The 23560-nt window shown below is 42.5% G+C and overlaps 1 protein-coding gene across 1 annotated transcript in view; it reads left to right on the top strand.

The window, feature by feature from the left end:
• CB1H4orf51 (chromosome B1 C4orf51 homolog) overlaps positions 1-23560 on the top strand; it is a 48086-nt gene extending 24526 nt beyond the window's left edge. The window contains exons 2-3 of the mRNA XM_045474928.1: positions 7136-7442; positions 23300-23560. Coding sequence (XP_045330884.1) covers positions 7136-7382 — 247 coding nt within the window. The 3' untranslated portion in view covers positions 7383-7442; positions 23300-23560. The remainder of the gene's footprint in view (positions 1-7135; positions 7443-23299) is intronic.

Raw genomic sequence — 23560 nt, 5'->3', positions numbered from 1 at the left:
TACTTTTTATAAGGAGTTGTTATTCTAAATATACAAAGAACTCTTAAAACTCAACAACAAGAAACAAACAAACAAAAAAACTGACTAAAAAATGAGCCAAAGACTTTAACAAACACCTCACTTGGAAGATATAAATATGGCAAATAATCATATGAAAAGATGCCCCACGTCATATGTCATCAGGGAAATGCAAATTAGAAAACAACAATGAAATATCATTACACACATATGAAAATGGCCAAAATCTGGAACACTGACACTATCAAATGCCAGCTGGTAAAGATGAGGAGCAAACAGGCACTCTCATGCATTGCTGGTGGGAATGCAAAATGGTGCAGTCACTTTGAAAACCAGTTTGATGGTTTCTTAGGAAACTAAACATGCTCTTACCATATGATCTAGCAATTGTGGTCCTTGGGATTTATCCAAAAAAGTTGAAGACTTATGTCCACACAAATACTTCCTTACACATAGATATTTATAGCAGCTTTATAATTGTCAAAATTGGGAAGCAAGGAAGACGTTCTTTAGTAAGTCAATGGATAAATGAACTGTGGCGCATCTAGACAATGTGATACTATTCAGCACTAAAAAGAAATGAGCTGTCATGGAAAGACATAGAGGAAGCTTAAGTGCATATTACAAAGTGAAAGAAGCCAATCTGAAAAGACTACATACTATAGGATTCCAACTACCTGACATTATGGAAAAGGCAAAACCATGGATACAGTAAAAAGATCAGAGGCTGCCAGGGGCTGGGAAGGAAGAGGAATGAATAAGCAGAACACAAAGGAATTTTAGGGCAGTGAATATACTCTGTATGAAACTATAATGATAGACACATGTCATTATACATTTGTCCAAACCTATAGAATCTACAACACCAAGAGTGAACTGTGATTAGGATGTTACAATGTAGGTTCACTGACTGTAATAAATGCACCACTCTGGCAGGGGGATGTTGATAATGAGAGCTATGCATGGGGTGGGGGGAGGCAGGAGTATATGGGGACTCTATGTTCTCTCAATTTTGCTGTGAATCTAAAACTGCTCTAAAAAATAAAATCTTTTTTAAAAAAGAGCAGCATTTGAAAGGTTAACTATTTTTAGATGGGAAAGGGGACATAGATAATTATTTTTTACTGGATTAAAATTTAAGAAAACTAATAAAGACTGAACACAGTCTCTACTTTAGGCTTACTTCAGGACAACCTCATAGAGAAAGCCAAAGTACATGTAAAACTGAATAATTTTGATAACATTTTAAAAATCATAGATGTATAATTTCGATGTCCCCTTAGCTATTATCAGTCTGGTTTTCTTTTTAAAATAAAATTGAAATGTGTACCATAAAAAAATTACCTCCACCCTCAAAAGCTCCAGAATATTTACTAAAAATTAACTTTTAGTCACAGTGTCATTTTACCTGACTCTTAATTTTTCCACTGGTTAAATTCTAAAGGGAAGTAAGTAATGTGTGTACAATTCATTTGCATGGTACAAATGGGAATGTAAGAGATTTTACTCTAACCCTGGGTTTAATCCTGGTTTTCCCTCTTCATTTGGATGCAGGACTATTACCTCATATGACCAGTTCTTTCAAAAATTCACATGATGTCAAGCACAGTGTGGTAAGTCCAATATTTCTCAATGACCTTGACATGGAGAGCGCTTAAACAATCGTACCCTGCATATTTCATAAAAAACTATTTATTGTTTAAAATTACTTACTCATCAAACCTGTATTTATGAACGCTTATTATGTGTGTAGCTTTCTTTTAGCTGATGGGGATACAGTGATAAACAGCCAAGGTTATAAATTGTGAACTGATGATGTTGTCTCTTCTTTACAGTTACCAACGTTCCTCTTTCCCATGTAAGGCAATAACTATATAGATTATATTGACAGTTTAAAAACAAAAACAGCTTTTCTCTGATTGTAACCTTTCAAATAATACAGAGAAGTAGAGACAGAAGTAAAAATTATCTGAAATCCTTTCCCTCCCCCCAGCGATAATTGCCATTAACATTTTAGTGAACTTCCTCAGGAATGTCTCTCTATATTTATGCATATGTAAAGATACACACACACACACACACACACACACACACACACACACACACACAAAATGCCTTGATGGGATCTACTGTCCTCTGCAATCTGCTTTAATCACTGAATATTTTCATGGACATATTCTTTCAGTATTAGCAATATTTATCATTTCAATGGATACATAATGTTCCATTGACTGGATATATCGCAATGTAAAAATATCCTGTATTGCTAGGCATTTAGGTGTTTCAAACTGGCAACTATTGTAAATAATGCAGTGATGAGTAAATTTAAATGTAAAATTTTGCAATTGTACAATTATCTCCTCAGGGTACTTTCTCATAAGTAGAATTCTTGGATCAGGAGTTGTTATGCTTATTTTAAATCTTGATATATGGCCAAATTGCCTTCCAGAAAATTGGCCTCATGCACCAGCGGTCCTCAAGAGTGCCTGTTTTCCTATATTTTCTCTAACACTGGTTTTAAAAATAGTTTTAGTATTTCCCAATTGGATAGATGAAGATATTTTACTTTCCTTTTAATTTTAATTTCCTTGATTATTAGTGAGTTTGAGCATCCTATGCTTATTACTTATTCATAGCTTTTTTGTGCTGATAGTCAATTTTCATAATTCAAGGTAGTTATGTTTTCTAAAGTCCCTACTAACAGTGAAGTGGTCATTATGGAACTGTTGCTCCTAGGAGAAATGTAGGGCCAGGTTCCTGTGAGCCTCTGGTCACAACATTTCATCAACTGTAAATTTGTATTTATGTATGTTTCTGTTTAAAGCTACCTTATTTCATATGTATTGTTGATTCACTGACATTGAACTAACAGCCAACAGCTCTATAAATCACGCCTGGATGAAGTTTACCTAACAAATGTATCTTTTCCATAAGGCACATCAAAGTCCTCTTGCACATAGGAACGTTACACAGCACGTCAGCATGACACTGGGGGCCATTTCAAAAAGTGATACCACTCACAAAATGCATAAAAATGCAGAAAACGTGGCACTAAACAGGCCACAAAAAGGACACTTGTGTAAAGTAGGAGAGCTGAAACAAGAAGGCAAAGTGACCTCTGGTTTGACCTCGACTGGAAACGTGCACATCAGGTGACTCAACTTGTTAACTCTGTGCATGTCCTTGAATGCTTCAAAAGTGCTGCACGTATTGGCTTTGGGGTTACAAATAAATTTTAACGAGTAGGAAAATTGGAAACTACGGAATCCATGAATAATGATGACTGACTGTATTCATTTCCTTTGCCCACTTTTCTATTAGGGTGTTTAGCTTCTTCTCATTGATTTGTATAAGCTATCTCCATATTGAGATAGTACTCTTTTGGGGCGCCTGGGTGGCGCAGTCGGTTAAGCGTCCGACTTCAGCCAGGTCACGATCTCGCGGTCCGTGAGTTCGAGCCCCGCATCGGGCTCTGGGCTGATGGCTCAGAGCCTGGAGCCTGTTTCCGATTCTGTGTCTCCCTCTCTCTCTGCCCCTCCCCCGTTCATGCTCTGTCTCTCTCTGTCCCAAAAATAAATAAAAGTTGAAAAAAAAAATTAAAAAAAAAAAAAAAATCACTTTAAAAGAGATAGTACTCTTTTGCCTATCCTACTTTATACATTTCTCCCCCAATTCTGTCTTTCAATTTCACTGCTGGTGTCTGTTACGACAGTGGGTTTGGATAGCAGTATCAAACTGCCTCCTGAATGAGGAAGCACAACACTGGAAAAAGAATTTTATTAAATTTCTATTGCTGTGAAAGCAGTTGGCATTTATTTTTATATTTTTCACAGGCACACCAAATTCTGTGTGGTGATTTTTCTCCAGCACCTCCAAATTATGAAAAATCAGGTAAGTCCTGTCCTAACCTACCACTTTACATCATGTTCTGCCTTGATTTGAATGATGGTCTTCATCTGATATTTTCACCCCTTCCAGCGTCTGAGGTCATTCAAGGCCTTTTGCATTTCTGCTTCTTTCCTCCTGTCATGCACCCTGTTATTTTGTTGTACCTCTCCTAACAGTAAGGATGGCAGGATGCAGAAATAAAAGGAGGGGGAAATCCCAGAGAAACATTTCCCAGCAGCACCTCTGAAAAAGACTGTACATGTGAGAAGGTTGTGGTGGTAACAGATGTTGGGTGGGACTGGGAAACTAGTATGTATGTGAGTGTTTGAAGTTATTGATTAAAAGTGATTTTGGAATACTAGTAAATTTCATTTACTCATATTATGATAGACTCTACCATAAGCACTTACACACTGCCTGTCTCTTTTACACTAGGTATGAGAATTAAAAAGCCAGCATCTAAGAATCTGATGAGCTACAATCGACTAAAGAAAGACTTTCTGAAGCATGTAAGAATCTTTTTACTTGTCACCCAACAGTGGACCCCTGGAGTAGTGTCAGTGAGTGTGCAGTGTGGCAGTGAGGGTGGTGGTGTGTGTGTGTTCAGAGTTACTATGAAGGGGATCCCAAATTTACAATCAAGTGACAAATAGAAAAGTACACTATCCTGATGAACATTCTTTCTTTCTTTTTTAAAAATTTTTTTTAACATTTATTCATTCTTGAGAGACAGAGCATGAGTGGGGGAGGGGCAGAGAGAGAGAGGAAGACACAGAATCTGAAGCAGGTTCCAGGCTCTGAGCTGTCAGCACCGAGCCCAAGTTGGATGCTTAACTGACTGAGCCACCCAGGTGCCCCAGTTGAGCATTCTTTCTTAAAGCATCCTGGACATTTTGTATAGATCTCTCCAGTTGTTGTGGAAACAAGCCTCAAAGAGGCTTAGGTGGATTGGAAATTTCTCTGGTACTGCCTAAATTTTGTATCAGTGATTTGCTGGATTCTGCCTCTTGCAAAAAAAAAAAAAAAAAAAAAAAAAGGCAGTAGGTTCTCAGATTGTCCTTCCCTTCTGGAGACCTACCCTGGGTGCCCAGAGTCCTGGCCCACTCTCCTCATAAGCTTGTTGCACCACCCCAATATCTACTATCTCTGCTCCCCCTGACGTGGCTCTCCAGAGCAGGGCCTCTGTCTTTGCCGATCAGACTTTCTCAAAATCAAGTAATTTTTTTAAAGTTTATTTCTTTATTTTGAGAGAGAGGGAGAAGGAGAGAGAGGGCAGAGACAGAATCCCAAGTAGACTTCTCACCATCAGTGCAGAGCCCAACACGGGGCTTGAACTCACAAACTGTGAGACCATGGCCTGAGCTGAAGTCAAGAGTCAGACACGTAACTGACTGAGCCACCCAGATTCCCCTCAAAATCCAGTAATTTTTAACAGGATGTGAAAATGGAATTCTTTTTTTGTCTTAAAAGTTCTGGCAGAGATTCCTAAAGAATGAGTTGAAAAAAAGAATAAAAACTAGTTTCTACAAGTACTCCACTGACTTTACCTCAATATAAAAGTTACAACTAATTAGTTTTGCTATCCCATTACTTTTGTTTATTAAGATTTATCTGTAAACTAACTTGAAAAAGGGGTTAAGCATCTGACTTCGGCTCAGGTCACGATCTCATGGTTCATGGGTTCGAGCCCTGCATCGGGCTCTGTGATGACAGCTCAGAGTCTGGAGCTTGCTTTGGATTCTGTGTCTCCCTCGCTCTCTGCACCTCCCCCACTCAAGCTCTGTCTCTCCCTGTCTCTCAAAAATAAATAAATGTTAAAAAATAAAACTAAATTGACTTGAAAAAAATCCCAGCCTCACCCTAAGTAATTATATTTGTGACACCACAGATTTGGTATTCCTGGTTATATGTATTAGACAAAAACCCTGACTATTAAAATAAGAAATGCTATTCAGGTACCACCTAACATTATCACAAGAACCACCAGTTTATCATTTTGGAACATGCTAGTCTATGAGCACCAACTAGCTGATCTCATAAAATTAGCTAATGGGGCCTGGCTAGACAACCCATCTGGGTTCCCCGGTACCATTCAATGATGGCCTTCCAAAAATTGCGCACTTTTCTTGATTTTTCTGCTTTAGGCTTTGATACCTTTCCTAGGGAACATTGTAAGCATGACAGGGCAGGGCTGTGGTAGGCTGTGGAGGGAGTTCTTTGGGGGCATTTGAAGCTGGGCAGTGGACTAAAAGATGTATTGTACGGGTGGCCGGGGACCTCCCTTCACTGTAGGGTTGCTGCATCCTTCTAGGAAGGGTAGATGATTTCCTGAAAGTGTATTTGCTGCTAGCCGGGCCTCCTGGGGTTTGCTTGGGAGAATCATTAACCATTGCTAAATAAATCAGTCCCTCTTGCTGCTTGGAGTTGTACTGGTTCCAAGCGATTCCACTGCCAGTAGCTGCAGCTGCTCTTGGGAACAGTTGCCTTTCTCTTTGAGATACTTCCCCGGCCCCCACCCCTAAAGTGATTTTACTATACTCACAGTGGCCTCTTTTAAGTCAACAATTCCTGACAAATTAGTGGCATTACATCCTACTCTTGATTTTGCGGTACAACAGGCTAAAAGTACTCCCCATCCCGAACCTCGCTGCTCCCACAAAGAATATGGGGTACTTGTTTGGGAAACTTGGGGCTTGAAGTTCTGACCAAAAAAAAAACCAAATAAACCATGACCTTTTATTTATTAGACAAGGCAAAATCTTAAAATTTTTTAGAGGTGCTATATTTTGGGGGAGAACAAGCAATGAGGGGTAAAATGTACAAATTCCTGCATCAGCAAAAAGTAGGGATTGAATGAAATCCTCAGCAACACTTAAGGACTGGATGAAATTTTCAACCATCATTAACAATATTCTCAGTTTTTAAAGAATCTGCTTGGCGTTGAATGCCTTGGTAACCATCTTCTTAATACTGCTTTTCCTGGGCCCTATCTTCAAGGAACTCACGTTGTAAAATTGTCAAGTAGAGAAACTCACACCCAGGAATGTCCATACTAAAGGAACCCTAGGGGAGTCAGGGGAAACAATCTTACCACTCACGGATGATTAAGTAAGGGGCGGGAGAGAAGCAGCGATGGTTTGTGATGCCAGGGTTCTTACATGTTTCCTCTCTCCTGCGTTTGGACTGGCCTTCCTAACAGAGACACGATACATGTGATAGGTTAACGGAGATGGAAGAAAATGCAGGAACAATCCCTACTCCCGCCCAAGAATCAGGTCTTGGCAACTTGGCAACTTCACTCCCAGTTCCGTGCAGAAAGTAACCTCAGTGGAAGGGCAAGGGCTAACAACCAGGCCATTTTTCTCCAGCTTCAGGAACCGTGTAATTCGGCCAGCAAGGTTGGCTCGTCTGAAGACTCAGAAAGTGATCAGTACTCCGTTTATAGCCTGGGAGGACCGTTCTCGTCACTGAGCTGAGTCGGAAAACCCAGTCCCAGAGCTGGAGGCCTGCAGCTTCGTTTAGTTAAAGACTTTGAGGTAAGAGTGGGCCCAGTAAGATCTAGACCTTAACGACTGGCTTTTTCAGACACTTCCCTGGGCTTTAAACACCCTCCATCCCTCGATTTTGTTTCCCTCTTAAATTGGAAGCGGGAACAAAAGTTATCGGTATAATCATTACATAAAATCATTTTTTTAAGAGTAAATACCTGGAGCCACGCTTCTCTACAAGAACCACAGAAATGGTGCTGTGGCCCCCACAGCTGCAGGCTCCAGCATCAACGAGCCGGTCCCCTCTATCTGGAGCCCCGGGCGGGGAGGGCCGCAGGGGCGTGAGAAAGGCTTTTTTGTATTCAGAGCAATAGCCCAGAAGAGCCGCAGCCTTCCACGGCCAGGCTTTCCTCCGCAGCGGGCGCCGCGGGGAAGCAAACGCGCCTGGGCCGTGGGACTCGCAGCGGTGATTCCGGGGACGCCGGCTGGGAGCTGGGGGCGGGGAATGCCGCGGCTTTTCCAGCCCCTGCTCTCCCGGGAGGAGCCTCGCGGCCTCCAGGCCCCGCCCACGCCCCGCCCCTCTGTCCGCCGCGGACTTCCTCTCCTCCTCCCCCTGCTCCCCCTCCCCCCACGCTCCTCCCTCCCGCAGCTCCGCACGTCCCGTCCGCCTCCCGCTCTCCCCGGCGCCGCGCGCTGGAGGCGGGGCCCAGGCGCGGCTGCCGTGGCGGCGGCGCGAAGTCCCTGCGCGCGGGAAGGAGCCAGACGCGGTCCAGGGCCTCAAAGCGTCCCAACGGCTCGTGTTCTTTGAGGGCAAGCGGAACAGTGTGGTTACGAAAGTAGCTACTTCCTACCCCTTGCTGCCCACCTCCCGCCCCGCCCTTTGCCCCCTCCTCCATTTACTTCCATTTACCCAGACCGTCCTTCACATGATTGCTGTTGAATAGAAAAGGTAATTCATTAAAAGTCGCACCACCACCCCTACCACCCCCCCCCCCCCCCCCCCCCCCCCCCCCCCCCCCCCCCCCCCCCCCCCCCCCGCCCGCCTCAACTCCTAGTGGTTATTTTTGTTCTTTAACCCGGGTTAGGCTAAATACATTCCCGGGAAGCCATCTGGTCTGGTTCCCGGGATCCCTTCGTATGGTTTCCATTAAGCTCGCCAAACCGTGCATTGAAAATGTAGCCTTGGAGCCACTCAGGAACCTCCAGGATTTTTGCTTTTGCCAACCTCGTTTAGAGAATCTCAGGCAGAGGGAGGTAAAGGCCTCTGTTTAAGTTCTGAGTCAGGTACCCAATGTTCTGGCCTATGTTGTAATTAATATGCTTGACTACTCCAAGAAAATACAACTCTCCATGTCAATTGGCATCATTCCTTCCTTCCTTCATTCATTCAGTATTTGTTTACCAGATGCAAGGCATTGCTTATTAGAGTTCTGTTTTAATTCTAAAACTCTATGTTAACGGCTTTACAGATGAGGTTACAAAATAACCTGGCCACAGAAATTCAGTTCGAACAGCAGCATTTCTGCGGTTGGGTCTACACCTTTTCTTCTGTTGTCTCCCATTTCTCTATCCCCCACAGACAAAAAACAAATACTGGCTTGTGGGAACATATTCCCTTACACATGGATTGGGGTTTATGGTCCAAGAAAAAAGGAAACAGATTCATACATAGTGTTAGAACTGCAAAGTTCCTTAGAATTCATCATAAATAAGCCTGTCAGTTTATTGAGGAGACTCTGAAAGTGTAGAGAAGGTCACTCGGCTTTCAGTACTGTGGCCTAATTTGAGGAAGAGACAGAGACATCAAGTGCCTTCTCATATACTGCACAAAGGACTTTGATCAAACTCAATTCAGTTGTAGTACATCCTCTCTCTTGCCCTTCACTCCACAGTCCCTTCTCTGTCCCACTCTGGATCTTGCCTGGGGAGGGAGGTGTTACTGCCCTTTCTTCCTTCCCCTAGCCTATGCTTCACTCCCTTCTTTCTCTTTTTCTTCCCTTGCTATCTCCACCACCACCCCCAACCCCTGACCATGAGATTTTATTTGGGTTTTTAAAATGAAACCAGGTGCTGCATAAAACAAAAGCAAAGTAATAACAAGGAAAGACTATCCAATGCCTAAGGAATGTGCTGAGTTTTATGACTCAGGCTGTCCTGGCAAAGAACTCCGACTTACATGGAGAGGTGGGTGGCACAGAGCACGGACCATACATGGCAGCCCTGGCCTCCCCAGATAGGCACGGTCAAGGCAGCCTGTGACTCATTTTCGTAAAACCAGAGACTCTTGTTCCTTGTGGAGCAAGACTTCCTGGAGGCTAGAGCCAAATGATCTTCAACTTTTCCCTACGGGGCCAGTTCAGCCTGACATAGCAGGGGCCACCTTGATGTTTGCAGGGGAAAGGAGCCTGGGCAGAAGGCCATCCCTGGGAAAGAAACAGGCTTGCTGGACTTGGGCAAGGGTTTTGGTGCACTGAAGTGATGAGTAACACGTATGCTGCAAAGAGGCATGAAAAATTGGCTTGTATTGTACTGGAGACAATGGCTTATGAGCTCCAGGTGACAGGACTGCCCCAGTGCCTTGGAAGAGGAGAGTGTGGCAGAGGTGCTGGGAGCCCAAAGGATGTTTGCTCTTTGCAGTGGTGGGTGGTGAAGAGCGCAGGAAAAGCTGGTCCGATTCTGGCGCCATTTCTGGGGGGGCTATTGCTAATGCAATCGAGAGTAAGTAAGGGCAGGAGTGGGGGTCTCTACATAAACACTCCAGAGACACCCAGGCACACATGCTCACATTCTGAGAATTCTTTGCACATGAGCATAGGAATGGGGTGAGGTGTACATTTTTTCTGTTACTAAGAGACAGGCTGAGAGAGCTGAGAACGCGAAGGAGAATGTCTCTCCCAGCAGAGGTGGTGGGAGGGGTCTGAACTTGGGTGACAAGGATCTGTTTGTGCCTCCTTCATTGCACAGGCCTGGGTAGAACAGGACTGATAGTGTTCTGGTTTCTGCCCACCTCAGAGGAGGCTGTCCCTTTTTGAATGAGAATGAATCTTGATTGGCATAAATGAGATCTTCGTGCAGCAGCCTCTTGGAATGGGGCCTTATTTTTCCTTTTCTTCTTTCCCTTTCCAAGGAATACCCGTTGAAAAGCTACAGTGACTATTCCATAATTGCAGGAAAAGCTCTGCTCAACTTTTTCATTAAAGTCTACTTACCTGGAAAAATAAAGTCTTTTAAGGACCATGACTTCATAAATATTTATAGTGTGAACAGGCGTCACTCTGGTCCTGTAGGAGAATGGGCTCATTCAGTTTTATTTATGATGTGACACTCGGGTGAGTGACATCCGTCATCTGGGTCGGTCCTACACTCTGTTCCACTGAAGCATGTTTATGGAGTGATTATGCCTGCAAATATTTGCTATATTTAGTCCCTCTCCTCCCCTAACCCCCTCTTAGCCTTTTAAACTCCCCAAACCAGCAAAAAGCCAAGCTTATGGTCTAGGGAAGATTTGAACCCTAATGACAAGGCACAGGGGCTGGAACAAATGCAAAGAAGCATTTGACGAGCTGCGAGGCAATTTGAGTGGGAGCAATGGTGATTATTATAGCATTCATACACTGCGGTGTTTTTGTTGGGCCTGTATCTAGCAGGTGAGAGCTCTCAGCTGGGCATTTGACAGGTGATGGGCACAAGCCTGGGTGATGAACGCAGATGGGTACTTATGAAACTTTCTTTCCTGGGGAGCTTTCTCTGGACAGGCTCTCATAGCCCTCAAATCTGTCACTATGCACCCTGGGGATCTGGGGGCAGGGGACAGTGTGAACTCTGTGGCCTCCCCTGGGTCAAGGTTTCTGGTGAAACCCGAGGCTGTCCCCTCTCAGCCACACCTGGCCCCTGGCTGTGGGGTAGCAGCTGCCCTTCTTCAGCTGGGGAGGAGGGAGGGCCACCTTTGGCTTCTAGTTTTACAGCTACACATGCCCTGACCTAGGCATTCCAGGCTGGGCCCAGGCCTGCTCCTGGGCTCAGTGCTCGCCTGGGATCGGCTTGGCCACCTATTGTTTATCCTGGGAAGGGCCAGGTCTTGGCACAGAGGCCTGAACTGTTGCCAGCATTTTATTTTTAGAGACAGGAAAATGTTTGCTTTTTGGCAGCTTCTTTTTTTTTTTTTTTTTTTTTTTCTTTTTTTTTTGGCACACACCGGGACGGCACAAAAAAAGTTCAAGTGAGAGATTCCAAGCCTTAAATTCATGGCGTGTGACATAGGCAATAGTACCATGAACCTCTCAACAGAAGCCTTTGTGGAGCCTACGGCTTTCCATTAGCAGGCCTCTTGTGCGGAGTGGGTCCTGCCTGTTCCCTCCCCCCACAACCACCGGCAGCAAGAGGTCTCTAGTCCATAGACCCCCCAAACTGGACATTTGATGAGTCCTTTTGCGATGTGTCAGCTGGTCTGAGATTTTGTAGTTCTTACCTCCATTCATTTCCTTCTCTACCAATTCATAATGCAGTCCAACTTGGTAGACAGAGGAAGAAAAACAATCAGCCCGCTAAATCTGATGTTTATCGCGCCTCCTCAGACCCACTGTCATTGTTATCATGATGCTTGGGGCAAAGCATCCAGCTTCCATGGCAAGAAGGGCATTACTACACTTGGAGAGTGCATTTCCAACTTTCATTGAAAATTATTATTTGTCCCAACATTGTCCCTCTTAAAACATATTTTCTAGGTCCTGGGATTCTAATTACTGACAATTTATCTGAAAGCACTATGTAAACTGTAAGACATCGGGCAATGGTAAAATGGAATGAAAACAAAAAACCAGAAGCAGACCCATAAATACAGGGAACAAACTGGTGGTTGTCAGAAGGAAGCGGTGGGGGGGGGGGTGAGAGGAGGGGCGAAATAGGTGAGGAGGATTCAGAGGTACGAACTTCCCGATAGGAAATAAGTCACGGAGGTGCAAAGTACAGCATAGGGAATATACTCAATAATACTGTAATAACATTATGTGGTGACAGACGGTGATTACACTTACCGTAGTGAGCACTGAGTAACGTATAGAATTGCTGAGTCACGATGTTGTTTACACCTGACACTGATATAACATTGCATATCAGTTATGCTTCCATAATAAAATTTTTAAAAAAGAAGTTGATGGCACAAAAACAGACACATAGACCAATGGAATAGAATAGAAACCCCAGAACTAGACCCACAAACGTATGGCCAACTCATCTTTGGCAAAGCAGGAAAGAACATCCAATGGAAAAAAGACAGCCTCTTTAACAAATGGTGCTGGGAGAACTGGACAGCAACATGCAGAAGGTTGAAACTAGACCACTTTCTCACACCATTCACAAAAATAAACTCAAAATGGATAAAGGACCTGAATGTGAGACAGGAAACCATCAAAACCTTAGAGGAGAAAGCAGGAAAAGACCTCTCTGACCTCAGCCGTAGCAATCTCTTACTCGACACATCCCCAAAGGCAAGGGAATTAAAAGCAAAAGTGAATTACTGGGACCTTATGAAGATAAAAAGCTTCTGCACAGCAAAGGAAACAACCAACAAAACTAAAAGGCAACCAACGGAATGGGAAAAGATATTTGCAAATGACATATCAGACAAAGGGCTAGTATCCAAAATCTATAAAGAGCTCACCAAACTCCACACCCGAAAAACAAATAACCCAGTGAAGAAATGGGCAGAAAACGTGAATAAACACTTCTCTAAAGAAGACATCCGGATGGCCAACAGACACATGAAAAGATGTTCAGTGTCGCTCCTTATCAGGGAAATACAAATCAAAACCACACTCAGGTATCACCTCACGCCACTCAGAGTGGCCAAAATGAACAAATCAGGAGACTATAGATGCTGGCGAGGATGTGGAGAAACGGGAACCCTCTTGCACTGTTGGTGGGAATGCAAATTGGTGCAGCCGCTCTGGAAAGCAGTGTGGAGGTTCCTCAGAAAATTAAAAATAGACCTACCCTATGACCCAGCAATAGCACTGCTAGGAATTTATCCAAGGGATACAGGAGTACTGATGCATAGGGGCACTTGTACCCCAATGTTCATAGCAGCACTCTCAACAATAGCCAAATTATGGAAAGAGCCTAAATGTCCATCAATTGATGAATGGATAAAGAAACTGTGGTTTATATACACAATGGAATACTACGTGGCAATGAGAAAGAATGAAATATGGCCTTTTGTAGCAACGTGGATGGAACTGGAGAGTGTGATGCTAAGTGAAATAAGCCATACAGAGAAAGACAGATACCATATGGTTTCACTCTTATGTGGATCCTGAGAAACTTAACAGGAACCCATGGGGGAGGGGGAGGAAAAAAGAAAAAAAAAAAAAAAGAGGTTAGAGTGGGAGAGAGCCAAAGCATAAGAGACTGTTAAAAACTGAGAACAAACTGAGGGTTGATGGGGGGTGGGAGGGAGGAGAGGGTGGGTAATGGGTATTGAGGAGGGCACCTTTTGGGATGAGCACTGGGTGTTGTATGGAAACCAATTTGACAATAAATTTCATATAATAAAAAAAAAAAAAAGAAGTTGAATTGCGTTTTCTACCTTCCTTTCTCCCCAACCTTTCCAAAAATTACTTTCTTTTTCATTGAAGTATGGTTGACACACAATGTTAGTCTCAGGTGTGCAGCATAGTGATTTGACAAATCTGGATGTTATGCAATGATCATCACAAGTGTAGCTACCATCTGTCACCATTCAACCCTATTGCAACATCCTTGACTATATTCCCTTTCATCCCTGTGATTTATTCATTCCATAACTGGAAGCCTGTGCCTCCTCACCCCTTCACACGTTTTGTCCACCTTCCTCCTCCCTCTGTGGCAGCCACCACACACACACACACACACACACACACACACACACACACCCTTTTAATTACAAAAATAAAACACATGTACATTTGGGGCATTTGACTGGCTCAGTTGGTAGAGCAAGCAACTCTTGATCTTGGGGTTGTGAGTTCAAGCCCCATGGTCGGTGCAGAGTTTACTTTGAAAAAACAAACAAACATGAATATATTCTTCTTTGCCACTTGATTACCTTTCATTTTTCTTTTTGCTGGAGTACATCCTCTGGTAGGTTCCTTTTGCTCTCTTTTCTCCGCCAGAAAGTGTCTGTGGATAATACATTTTTCTGAGGGCTTGTGTGTCTGAGAATATATTTTCATCTCTCTCTTGAGTGTTAGAGTTGTTATACAACTCTAAGTTTGAATTTACTTTTCCTGAACATTTCTAAGCTCTTGTTCCATTGTTTTCTTGAAACTTCCATGGTTGATCTGAATTTCACTCCATTGTAGGTAATTTATCTGAATCCTATTTTACCTTTTAGGACTTTTTCACCTTGATGTTCTGGAGTTTTAGTATAATATCTGTATGTGTCAGTTTATTTTTAAAATTTGTCCTCCTTAAGACTGATAGGCTCTTTCAATCTGAGGGCTCCAGTCTTTCTTTAGTTCTAAGATGTGGGGTGGTGAGGAAAAAAGCCAGAAAAGTTATAGTGATCTATACCTAAGTGCCAGGGAGTGGAGAAAAGGAACTAGGTGGCCTGAGTATTGGGAGGAATTTTAAGGGGTTCTAAAGAGAGGGAGAAGAGTAATATTTGAAGGGATTCATTATCAGTAAGGTAAGGAAAATGTCCTCAGAAGAGTTTTTAAGATCTGTGGATGTACATCAAGACTATATTCCCCTCTTTGGTGTTTTAGGGAGAGGCTAACATTTGAATTGCTGTTTGTTATATTTTTTCTGTGGGAATGTTTTTTCTGTCATCCGTGGTTGAGACTGAACCACAGACTGCCTTGGATTAATTAGTTATAGAAACAATTATTATTATTCTTATTAAGCAAGTATTTTCTTTCACTCTTTCTCTCATTCTCCCTCTCCTCTCAACTTCCCTTCCCGGTCCAGGCTGCAGGTTCTTCTTTGACATAATGAAGAAATGGAATTACATGCTCTGAGGTCCAGCCACTTCTCTATGATTCTCATTCCCTCTCTCTTACTCATCTTTCATTTACCTACCCAAACATTCTTTTTTAATGGCTAATAGCTCATAAGAAGCATAGACAAATAGTTTGTTCATTCATTTCTGTAATCTAATTAGTCACTAAATGAGCTGTCATGAGTAGACTATAGATTTGGACAGAGAAGATGGGATGTGACCAAGCTTATAGCAGGTCAGGACTCCTGGCTTAAGACCTGGCCTGTGAAGTTTTGCCAACCTCCCCAGAAGCAACTACTCTATCCTGAGGAATTTCTTCCATAGATTGTCTCAGTCCACCCACTGGAGTTGATATGTGGCAAAGGGGAGAGATATGGGAAAGGCTCCACTTACAACAGCATCTCTGAGCAGACAAAGGCCAAAGATGGCAACAAAATTAAATTATTCTTTGGGGCACCTGCGTGGATCCATTGGTTAAGCGTCTGACTCTTGATTCTGGCTCAGGTCGTGATCTCACAGTTCGAATCGGGCTCCACGCTGACAGCACAGAGCTTGCCTGGGATTTTCTCTCTCTCCCTCTCTCTCTCTCTCTGCCCCTCCTCTGCTCTCTCTGTCTCTCAAAATAAATAAACTTACAAAAAACTTTAAAAAATTAAATTATTCTTCTTGAAACCTAATCATCGAATCAGTTTTTATTTTTACCATGTGCATGTATTACCCTTTAAACAGTACTAAAACTTGTTATTAAACTTTTACAAGTATGAGGAATATAGGAGTAATCATTGAGGGTCCCAATTCTCCTAGGAGATTTGGATTGCATGAGGGCTATTTCTTCCACTTCTAAATATACACATTAAAGTGTTTGATAGGAAGAGACAGTAAACATATGCAGCCTATATAATTTGAATTACTCACTCTCCAAACTCAACAGTAATTAGGGCTTGAGTAGCTACAGGCCCAACACCCCTGACAAATACTGAGCTGGTCGATAGATGCTATTCTTCTCATTAGACTTTGAGACATGCCTAAGTAGGAATGCAGTATATCATATTAATACCATTTTGATGTGTAATGTGGCTCTTTTCAGATGACTTCCTACATAGCAATTGAACTTTGGTAAGTGGATGCCTTGATGGTCTTGGGTAGGATCAAGATTGGAATGAACTTTCAAGTGCTGAAACTCTATCAAGGTCAAACTCTGCTGACCCTCCCCATTCTAGACAGAGGAATTTGTTCTGTGGATTCTCTAGGTTCAGCCATTGGAGCTGATGTAGGACCTGGAGGAAAGAGATTTTTTTTTTTTAATTTGGTGTTTATTTATTTTGAGAGAGAGAGAGAGAGAGATACAGAGTCTGATGAGGGACTCAAAATCACAAACCGTGAGATCATGACCTGAGCTGAAATCGAGTCAGATGTTCAACTGAGTGAGCCACCCAGGAGCCCTGTGGACACAGAGGAGAGAATTTTGGAAAAGGGAAAAAGGATTGATGTTCAACCAACAATAGCATTTCTGAGGGCAGAAGATGCACTCAGAATTAAGTTCAGGAATCCTTTGAAAATGTAGGGCAGCCAGGTGAGACCGGTTCACTTGGACCCTGAAGGAGATCGGGTGTTTCTTCCAGTTGCCATCAACATTTCTTCTTTTCTGGAATGCAAGGTTTCCTCTACTTTGTGTGTGACCAGTGCTCCGTGCATCTCCAGAAAGGGTATATGCTTTCCATGTCATAGATACTTCTGCCCTTCTGCGAAGAGTGTGACAGTGTGAGGTTTTTAAAAACTATGTTTTACAAAAGAAACTTGCATTTACTTTATAATCGCATAATGTTGTACAGTATTTAAAATTTTTGGTTCATCTCTAACTGATCGTGGCTCCTGACTCTTTAGCTGTCCTACGTTGTCCTTCAGCTTCTGTCTAGACTTTCTGTTCAGCAGTAAATGCTGTATACATTTGTATGTAAATACTCTTCTGGAATTAGGTGCCTAGGGAAAGAATCCATTTTTAAAGGGAGAGAACCTGAAATAATAACCACCCCTTTTTTTTGAAAATGTAGGTTTTCATAGAACAACATTTGTAAAAGCAGGCCCACCTCTCAAGAAACACATGACAAGTATCTAGCAGATGTCATTACTGCAAAGCATTCCCCTCAAAACCCTTCAATTTTCACTTCCTCTGGGTTTGCTGCTTTAATGGCAGAGCCTGGCATGGTGACACCCTCTGCTTCTCAAAGTGTGGTCTGCGAGGCTTTGCCAGATGGTCTCCTTCAGAATAAATGCTTTCAATATGATAACGTTTATATTTGTGTTTCTGGCATGAATTAACAATTTTGTCATGATATTTAATAAATAACAGATTATTTCATTTCGATCTCATACAATCCGGTACCTTTCTTTCCATTATGTCTGATGAGGGTGACTTTTTTTTTTTTTCCTGTTGGTAGGATGACAGCAAGCTGGGGCAGAAGAATTGAGCTGTAGCTCTTCTTCCCTAGCTGAAGCGGTGTGCAGCCTAGAAGGGTTTGAGATCCATTGCTCTTACAAAGGTCGGGTTTGCACAACGTTAGAAAGGGACAGTTAGTTAGGGCTCCAACATGAACAACCTCTGTAAGCTTCAAGATTTACCCCCTGGGCCTAATATTCTGGAATTTGGTGACTAAGTCTGTGCTCTCTGGCCACATCCATCATGGTTTTTTTTTTTTTTTTTTTTTTTTTTAGAGACCTATCATATTCCTTTCTAAGCCTTCATCTTTCCACACAGAAATCCTTATTTTATAGTTCTGGCAACAGTAGAGGGGATTTGGAGGGTGACTTTCCATTTCTTGGTCATCTTTTTTTGCGTTTCTCTAGACTCTCGTAGTTAGAAGAACTGCTACTAAATTTTATTCATGCAGTCCGTTTCCTGCGGATGTCTGTGGCTAACAGAAACTGGTCCAGGCAGACACAGCAACAGGAGGCATGGTGTGAACACAGACTTCATGCACTTCAAAGGATGAGTTACATCAAAAGTGGTATGGAAAATTGGTTTGGAGTGTGGCTAGGGATTGTAATGTCAGTAGCTTACGCTTCTCTCTTTGAAGACAAGTGAAGTTAGGAGAGGGAAAAGAGTAGATTTCCTTGAGAGAAAAGGGAAGATTGGGCATCTTTTGGCAAGGAGTAGGCATGCATGATTTTTTTTTTCCACTACCAAACTCACTACAAGAGCAGACTTTTCTCCTCGTGACTGGATCCTCACCATCAATTCATTCTTTAACCTGTAAGAATTTGGTTTCCATTCCCAACCTGTCTCTGAAACTACATCCTCAAAGACTGTCAATGGCCATCAAATTGGAAAAGACTAAAATCCAACTTCACACTACTCATCCTTTCATCCAATGTCGTATAAAAAATTCTCTGTAACCTTGGATTTCTCTAACAATGTTGCGCTTGTCGATGACTTCTCTGATGGTTTCTTCTAAGTCTCCTCTGTTGCTTCCTCCTGCTTCTCCACTAAAATTGGAATCTCCCAACATCCTGTCTTTGGAGCTCTGCCGCTGTTTTGTTGTTCTGTTGCTACCATGATGTTATCATCCTGTCCCCTGGCTCCACCTCTCATCTTTGTGTCTGCAAGTCTGATCATGAACTTTATTCTGAGCTGTGGAATAAATTTGTACAGTCTTTCCCACACAAAAATGTCCTATTCAGACAGGAAACCATTGCAAAGACACCTGGCAAGGATGCTAAGGACCTGCTCCGGGACGTTGAGTGGAAAGACAGGATAGATTCATGAAATACTCGGCAGATAAAATAAGCACAACTCTGATGGATCGACTGTCCAAAGAAAGGGAGGAAGAGACAGAAGGAGAGAGATAGAAGGGGGCAAAGTTGAGCCCAGGTGTTGTAGCTTGGATCACTTGGAGGTCGGTGTGCCCTTTACTGAGCTGAGGAACACATGGTTAAGGGGCAGGTCTGAGGGAGAAGACAATGGCTTCCCTTTAGGACATTCTGAATATACCACATATCTCTGCCTTTTTGTCATTCGAGTCTTCCTTTTGTAGTGCTGTTAGAATTATCTGCCTAAAACAAAGGTCAGATTATGCCATTCTCCTCCTCAATTTTTTTTTTTTTTTTTTTTTTTTTTTTTTTTTTTTTTAGTGCTTATTAACTGCGGAGTTGTTTAGACATTCTGTCTCCTTAACAAGGGGTTTGAAGCCCTGCACAAGCTGGCTTTGTTTGATTTCATTATAATCTCCTAGCACAACAGAACTCACCATGCAATTTCTCACCTTCTTGCCTTTTCTCAAGCTGTTCTTTCAATCTGGACTGCACTCCCCACTTTTTCTGCCTAGAAAATTCCACTCATCGTTTAGATTGCAGTTTGTATGAGATTATATCCCTCATAAAGCCACCTCTCACCCTGGTGGGAATTAGTATCTCTTTATTCAACTTTTCCACAGCAATTTATGTGTATTTTTCCTGGTATTATAATGCATTTGCTCAAATATGCATTTCTTCTATTGGTTGATAAAACTCTTTAAAGCTGGGGAAAGTATCTTATTTGTCTCTGTTTCATACCAGCTGCTTGCACATGACTTCCCACATATTTGTTGCTTATTAAATAATGAATGAAAAGCAGAGAAACGGTTAGAATGGAAGAGGAGTCAGGGGGAGAAGTGATTGGTAGGATAGGCTTGGGCTTGCTTTAGAATATGGCCAACTGGGATAGGCACTTTGTGTGTGAAGAATAAGTGTGGGGAATAATAATGAGGGAGGCAATGAATTCTGGGTAATATGAGGGACTCATATTTAAAGACAGGATCTTATGACACAAAATCATGTATGTACACAATTTAGCCTTACTTAGAGGCAGACAAGCCAAAGTGTAAACTCCTTCATCAGCAGGAAATTATTACTCTGCCCATTTAAAAAGATACATGGCCTCTTTGTGTAACCAAGACTCCTGTATATTTAGCTATTGCTGCTGCTGTCCATTGTCTGATGCCATAGAGAGACGGGACCTTGACTGATAGTGTGGTGATGACTGCTATGCCCATTTAGTTAATTGTAGAAAAAGAAGGGCAGGAAGATATGCTGATTAATAGGATTTCCTTGACTCTTAATTATTCTTTTCATATGTTACCCTTTCATCAACCTGCATTTATTTTCAGCAGCACAAAGGAAAAATGAAAAAAATATTTTAATAAGGTGAATCCCAGAATAATAAAATTCCTGGCCTTCTTTCTGGATTCTTTCACACAAATACACACATCTTTTATGTTAATGTCTATATTATGTATGTATTGTATGCATTCTTTATATATATTTTCTATGTAGCTATGTAACTCTCCATCATCAGTCCATGCTTAGCCCAAACCTCTGTTAGCAGGAGGACTGCTAGTTGTGGGTTAGAAATAGAAACAGAGATGACCCATATCCTGACTATTTCTATCTTCAATCAGCTGTTTTCCTTGAGGACAGATACTTCCCCGCTAAGCACCAGGTTCCTGAGGGAAACCTGTGTACACGAACAATGCCAGGTGAACCAAATGTAACCATTTTATTTCTCTCTGAGGTCTGGCTGCCAATTCCTTTGCTGGACCCCCGTTCATGGTAAGTTGGTACATATGAGAGATACCAGGGGATGCCTTTTGCTTGGGCTTGGGGCTGGCCTCAGAAGCCTGGAGGATGGCTCTTCTCTTCTGGCCTCACTTGGGCTCTCACGTGGCTCCCCCAGGTCAAGGAGGCTCTCTGAGGTGGGAGGCAGCCAATGTCCTTGTCAAGTGACTTTCCCCTAATGGAGTCCTAGAAGAGCTCAATTCCCTCACAGACATCAAAAAGCAAACCCCAAAGGGCAGACTCTAGAGAGACTCTATTGTATGGAGCCTTCACCTTCTTCTTATGTGCCACCCCTTCCATTCCGTAGCATCATGACCCCATACTGTCTGTCTTTGGCTCTGCCCAATTTCAGTGTGGGGATAGGAGAAGGGCTTTGAGCTAACTCAGTAGGTTGGATATGTGGCCAACGTTGGTTTAGAGGCTAAAGTGATGGCAACGTTCTTGCTGAAGATGATGATTTCATTGGATACCTATGGTTCCCCATCTCACAAATCCACCTTCTTAAGCCAACCTTTGCAATAGTAACCAGCTGTAGTCAGATGCAATTGACAGCACTTGCCCTTGGCTTCACCAGGCGCCTCTCACATTCTGCACCATTGGCTTCTTCGCCACCTTTGTGGCTGCCTGTGGGAACCTATGCAGACATTCTAAATCATGGGTAAACCTGGAAGTGCAAGGCAGTTAACTCTCTGGGGCTATTCCAGCCCCTTCTTTTTTCTGTCCCTTGGGCTGTCAATTCTGAGATACATTTATACAGCTTCTCATGAGAGTTTCTGGAAGGATTGCATCCTACTTGTTCACAGCAATGACCAGCTGGTCAATACACCCCGGGGGTTAGCTTTCCCTTCTTACTTGCTTCACTCTTTATGGTTCTCCACTTTTGTTTCTAGAATTGCTTCCCCAAATAAATCTCAGGGTTCTGCTTTTTAGGGGGACCTAGAAAATAGATTGGCGATGGGGGTGGGGGTGTGTGTCACTACAAATGCTGATCAAACCCATTGCATGTAGAATGTTATGGCATTCTATTTGAAGTGGGACATAAGAGGACAGGCGGCTTGTTGGTTCTTTATAAGACACACTGAAAAGTGTGGACCACCAATTAGGAATTTCAGTTAAAATAAAAATAAGAGTATGCTGAGGCCAAGTGATGGCATCTCCTGTCTAGAAATTTTTAAGATCGAAAAGACACTCACCATTCTGGAATGGTTTGGCTGGAGCCCTACATTCAGGCCAGAGGATGGAGATAAATTTCCCTTGTCCTAGACCAGTGGCTAGACCCAGACTCTTGGCTTTAATTGTCTGATGACAGGGATAGATCAGTTATTTTCCTGTGTTTCTGTAAACACGTGGAGACTTTCCATCCAATGGAAGTGACCGGGAACTTTCTTAATGTGTTTAGAGTTTTGGGGCTGAGAATCTTTTTTCAAACAAGTAGAAAAATAAGCATATTTAGTATATTCTTTCATTGTATTAAGACTAAAATGTCTTTTTTACTTGTTAAAAGCAACTGTTTGCCTTTCTACAGAAAACATTTGAAATGTGGCAGGTGGTGGCAGAGGGCTCAGAGGTCACAGTTGTGCTAGTTACCTGGACTAGTTTAAAACAGTGGGGAGTGGGGTGGGAGGAGGGGGTGAAGTTAGAGAAATGAAGACAGCCCGGCAAACACTTTCCATCTCCATCTAGTTACCCCCTAACCCATCTAACCAGATTAAGTACCCACAGTTTGCTAACATAATGTTTGAGCCACCCTCGAGATGATGGCAGGCTATATAAGCATGATGATTTAGTGTTTAATCAGAAGAGAAAAGTTTTAGACCTCTCAAACTGAAGACAGCAGAACAATATTTTTAGCCACTTTTTTTTTCTCCCACGAGTCTGTTGTAGTTTGAAAATGTTGAGATGTCATTTTTGCTCTAACTGCCTTTCAAGGATTCTGCTTTGTGACCACTTTGTTTCCAAAGGCTGATTTTTGCTTATTTAGAGAGTGATAGAATCATAGTTTATTATGCGATATCTGTTAGGGGGTAGGAGTGTTACAGATCACCCAATTTAACCTATAGCTTAGGCCTCCAATTCAGGTGATCCGACTCCACGGTAATGGCCCTCAGGGTTGGAAAACACTATCTGTAATCTAGCTATTTGCACTAACTAGGGTAGAAAGCTACCTGTTAGGGATTGGCATACGGGAAAATAAGTTTGAAGTGTGAATTGAGGTGGAATCTGCTCTAGGTCAATAATTCTACTGAAAACTAAGGACTAACGAACGAATACTTATCCTAACTCTTATCAAAACAGAATTCCAAAGGGATACAGCAGTTGACTTTCTTTTTCCCCTTTGCAGCTCTGACCAGTGTGAGCAACATTTGCATCTCCTCTTTTATAGATCCAGCGATCAAGAAAGAATTTATCAATAGATCTGCTACCTCATAAAGAAGAGGTCTTGGTTGATGACTTGAGTCCATTCAGAGCTTGGACAGGGGAAGATTGTACACCTTAGTCCCCACAGTCACTGCACTTTATTTACCCCAGGGACTGCTTTTTGGATACCTGCTTTGTTACTTAACGGTAGTTATTTGCAAAATAAACCTCATTTTGTGTAGGA

The sequence above is a fragment of the Leopardus geoffroyi genome, chromosome B1 (assembly GCF_018350155.1).
Source record: "Leopardus geoffroyi isolate Oge1 chromosome B1, O.geoffroyi_Oge1_pat1.0, whole genome shotgun sequence".
Lineage (NCBI taxonomy): Eukaryota > Metazoa > Chordata > Mammalia > Carnivora > Felidae > Leopardus > Leopardus geoffroyi.
This window is presented reverse-complemented; position numbering and strand designations above follow the sequence as displayed.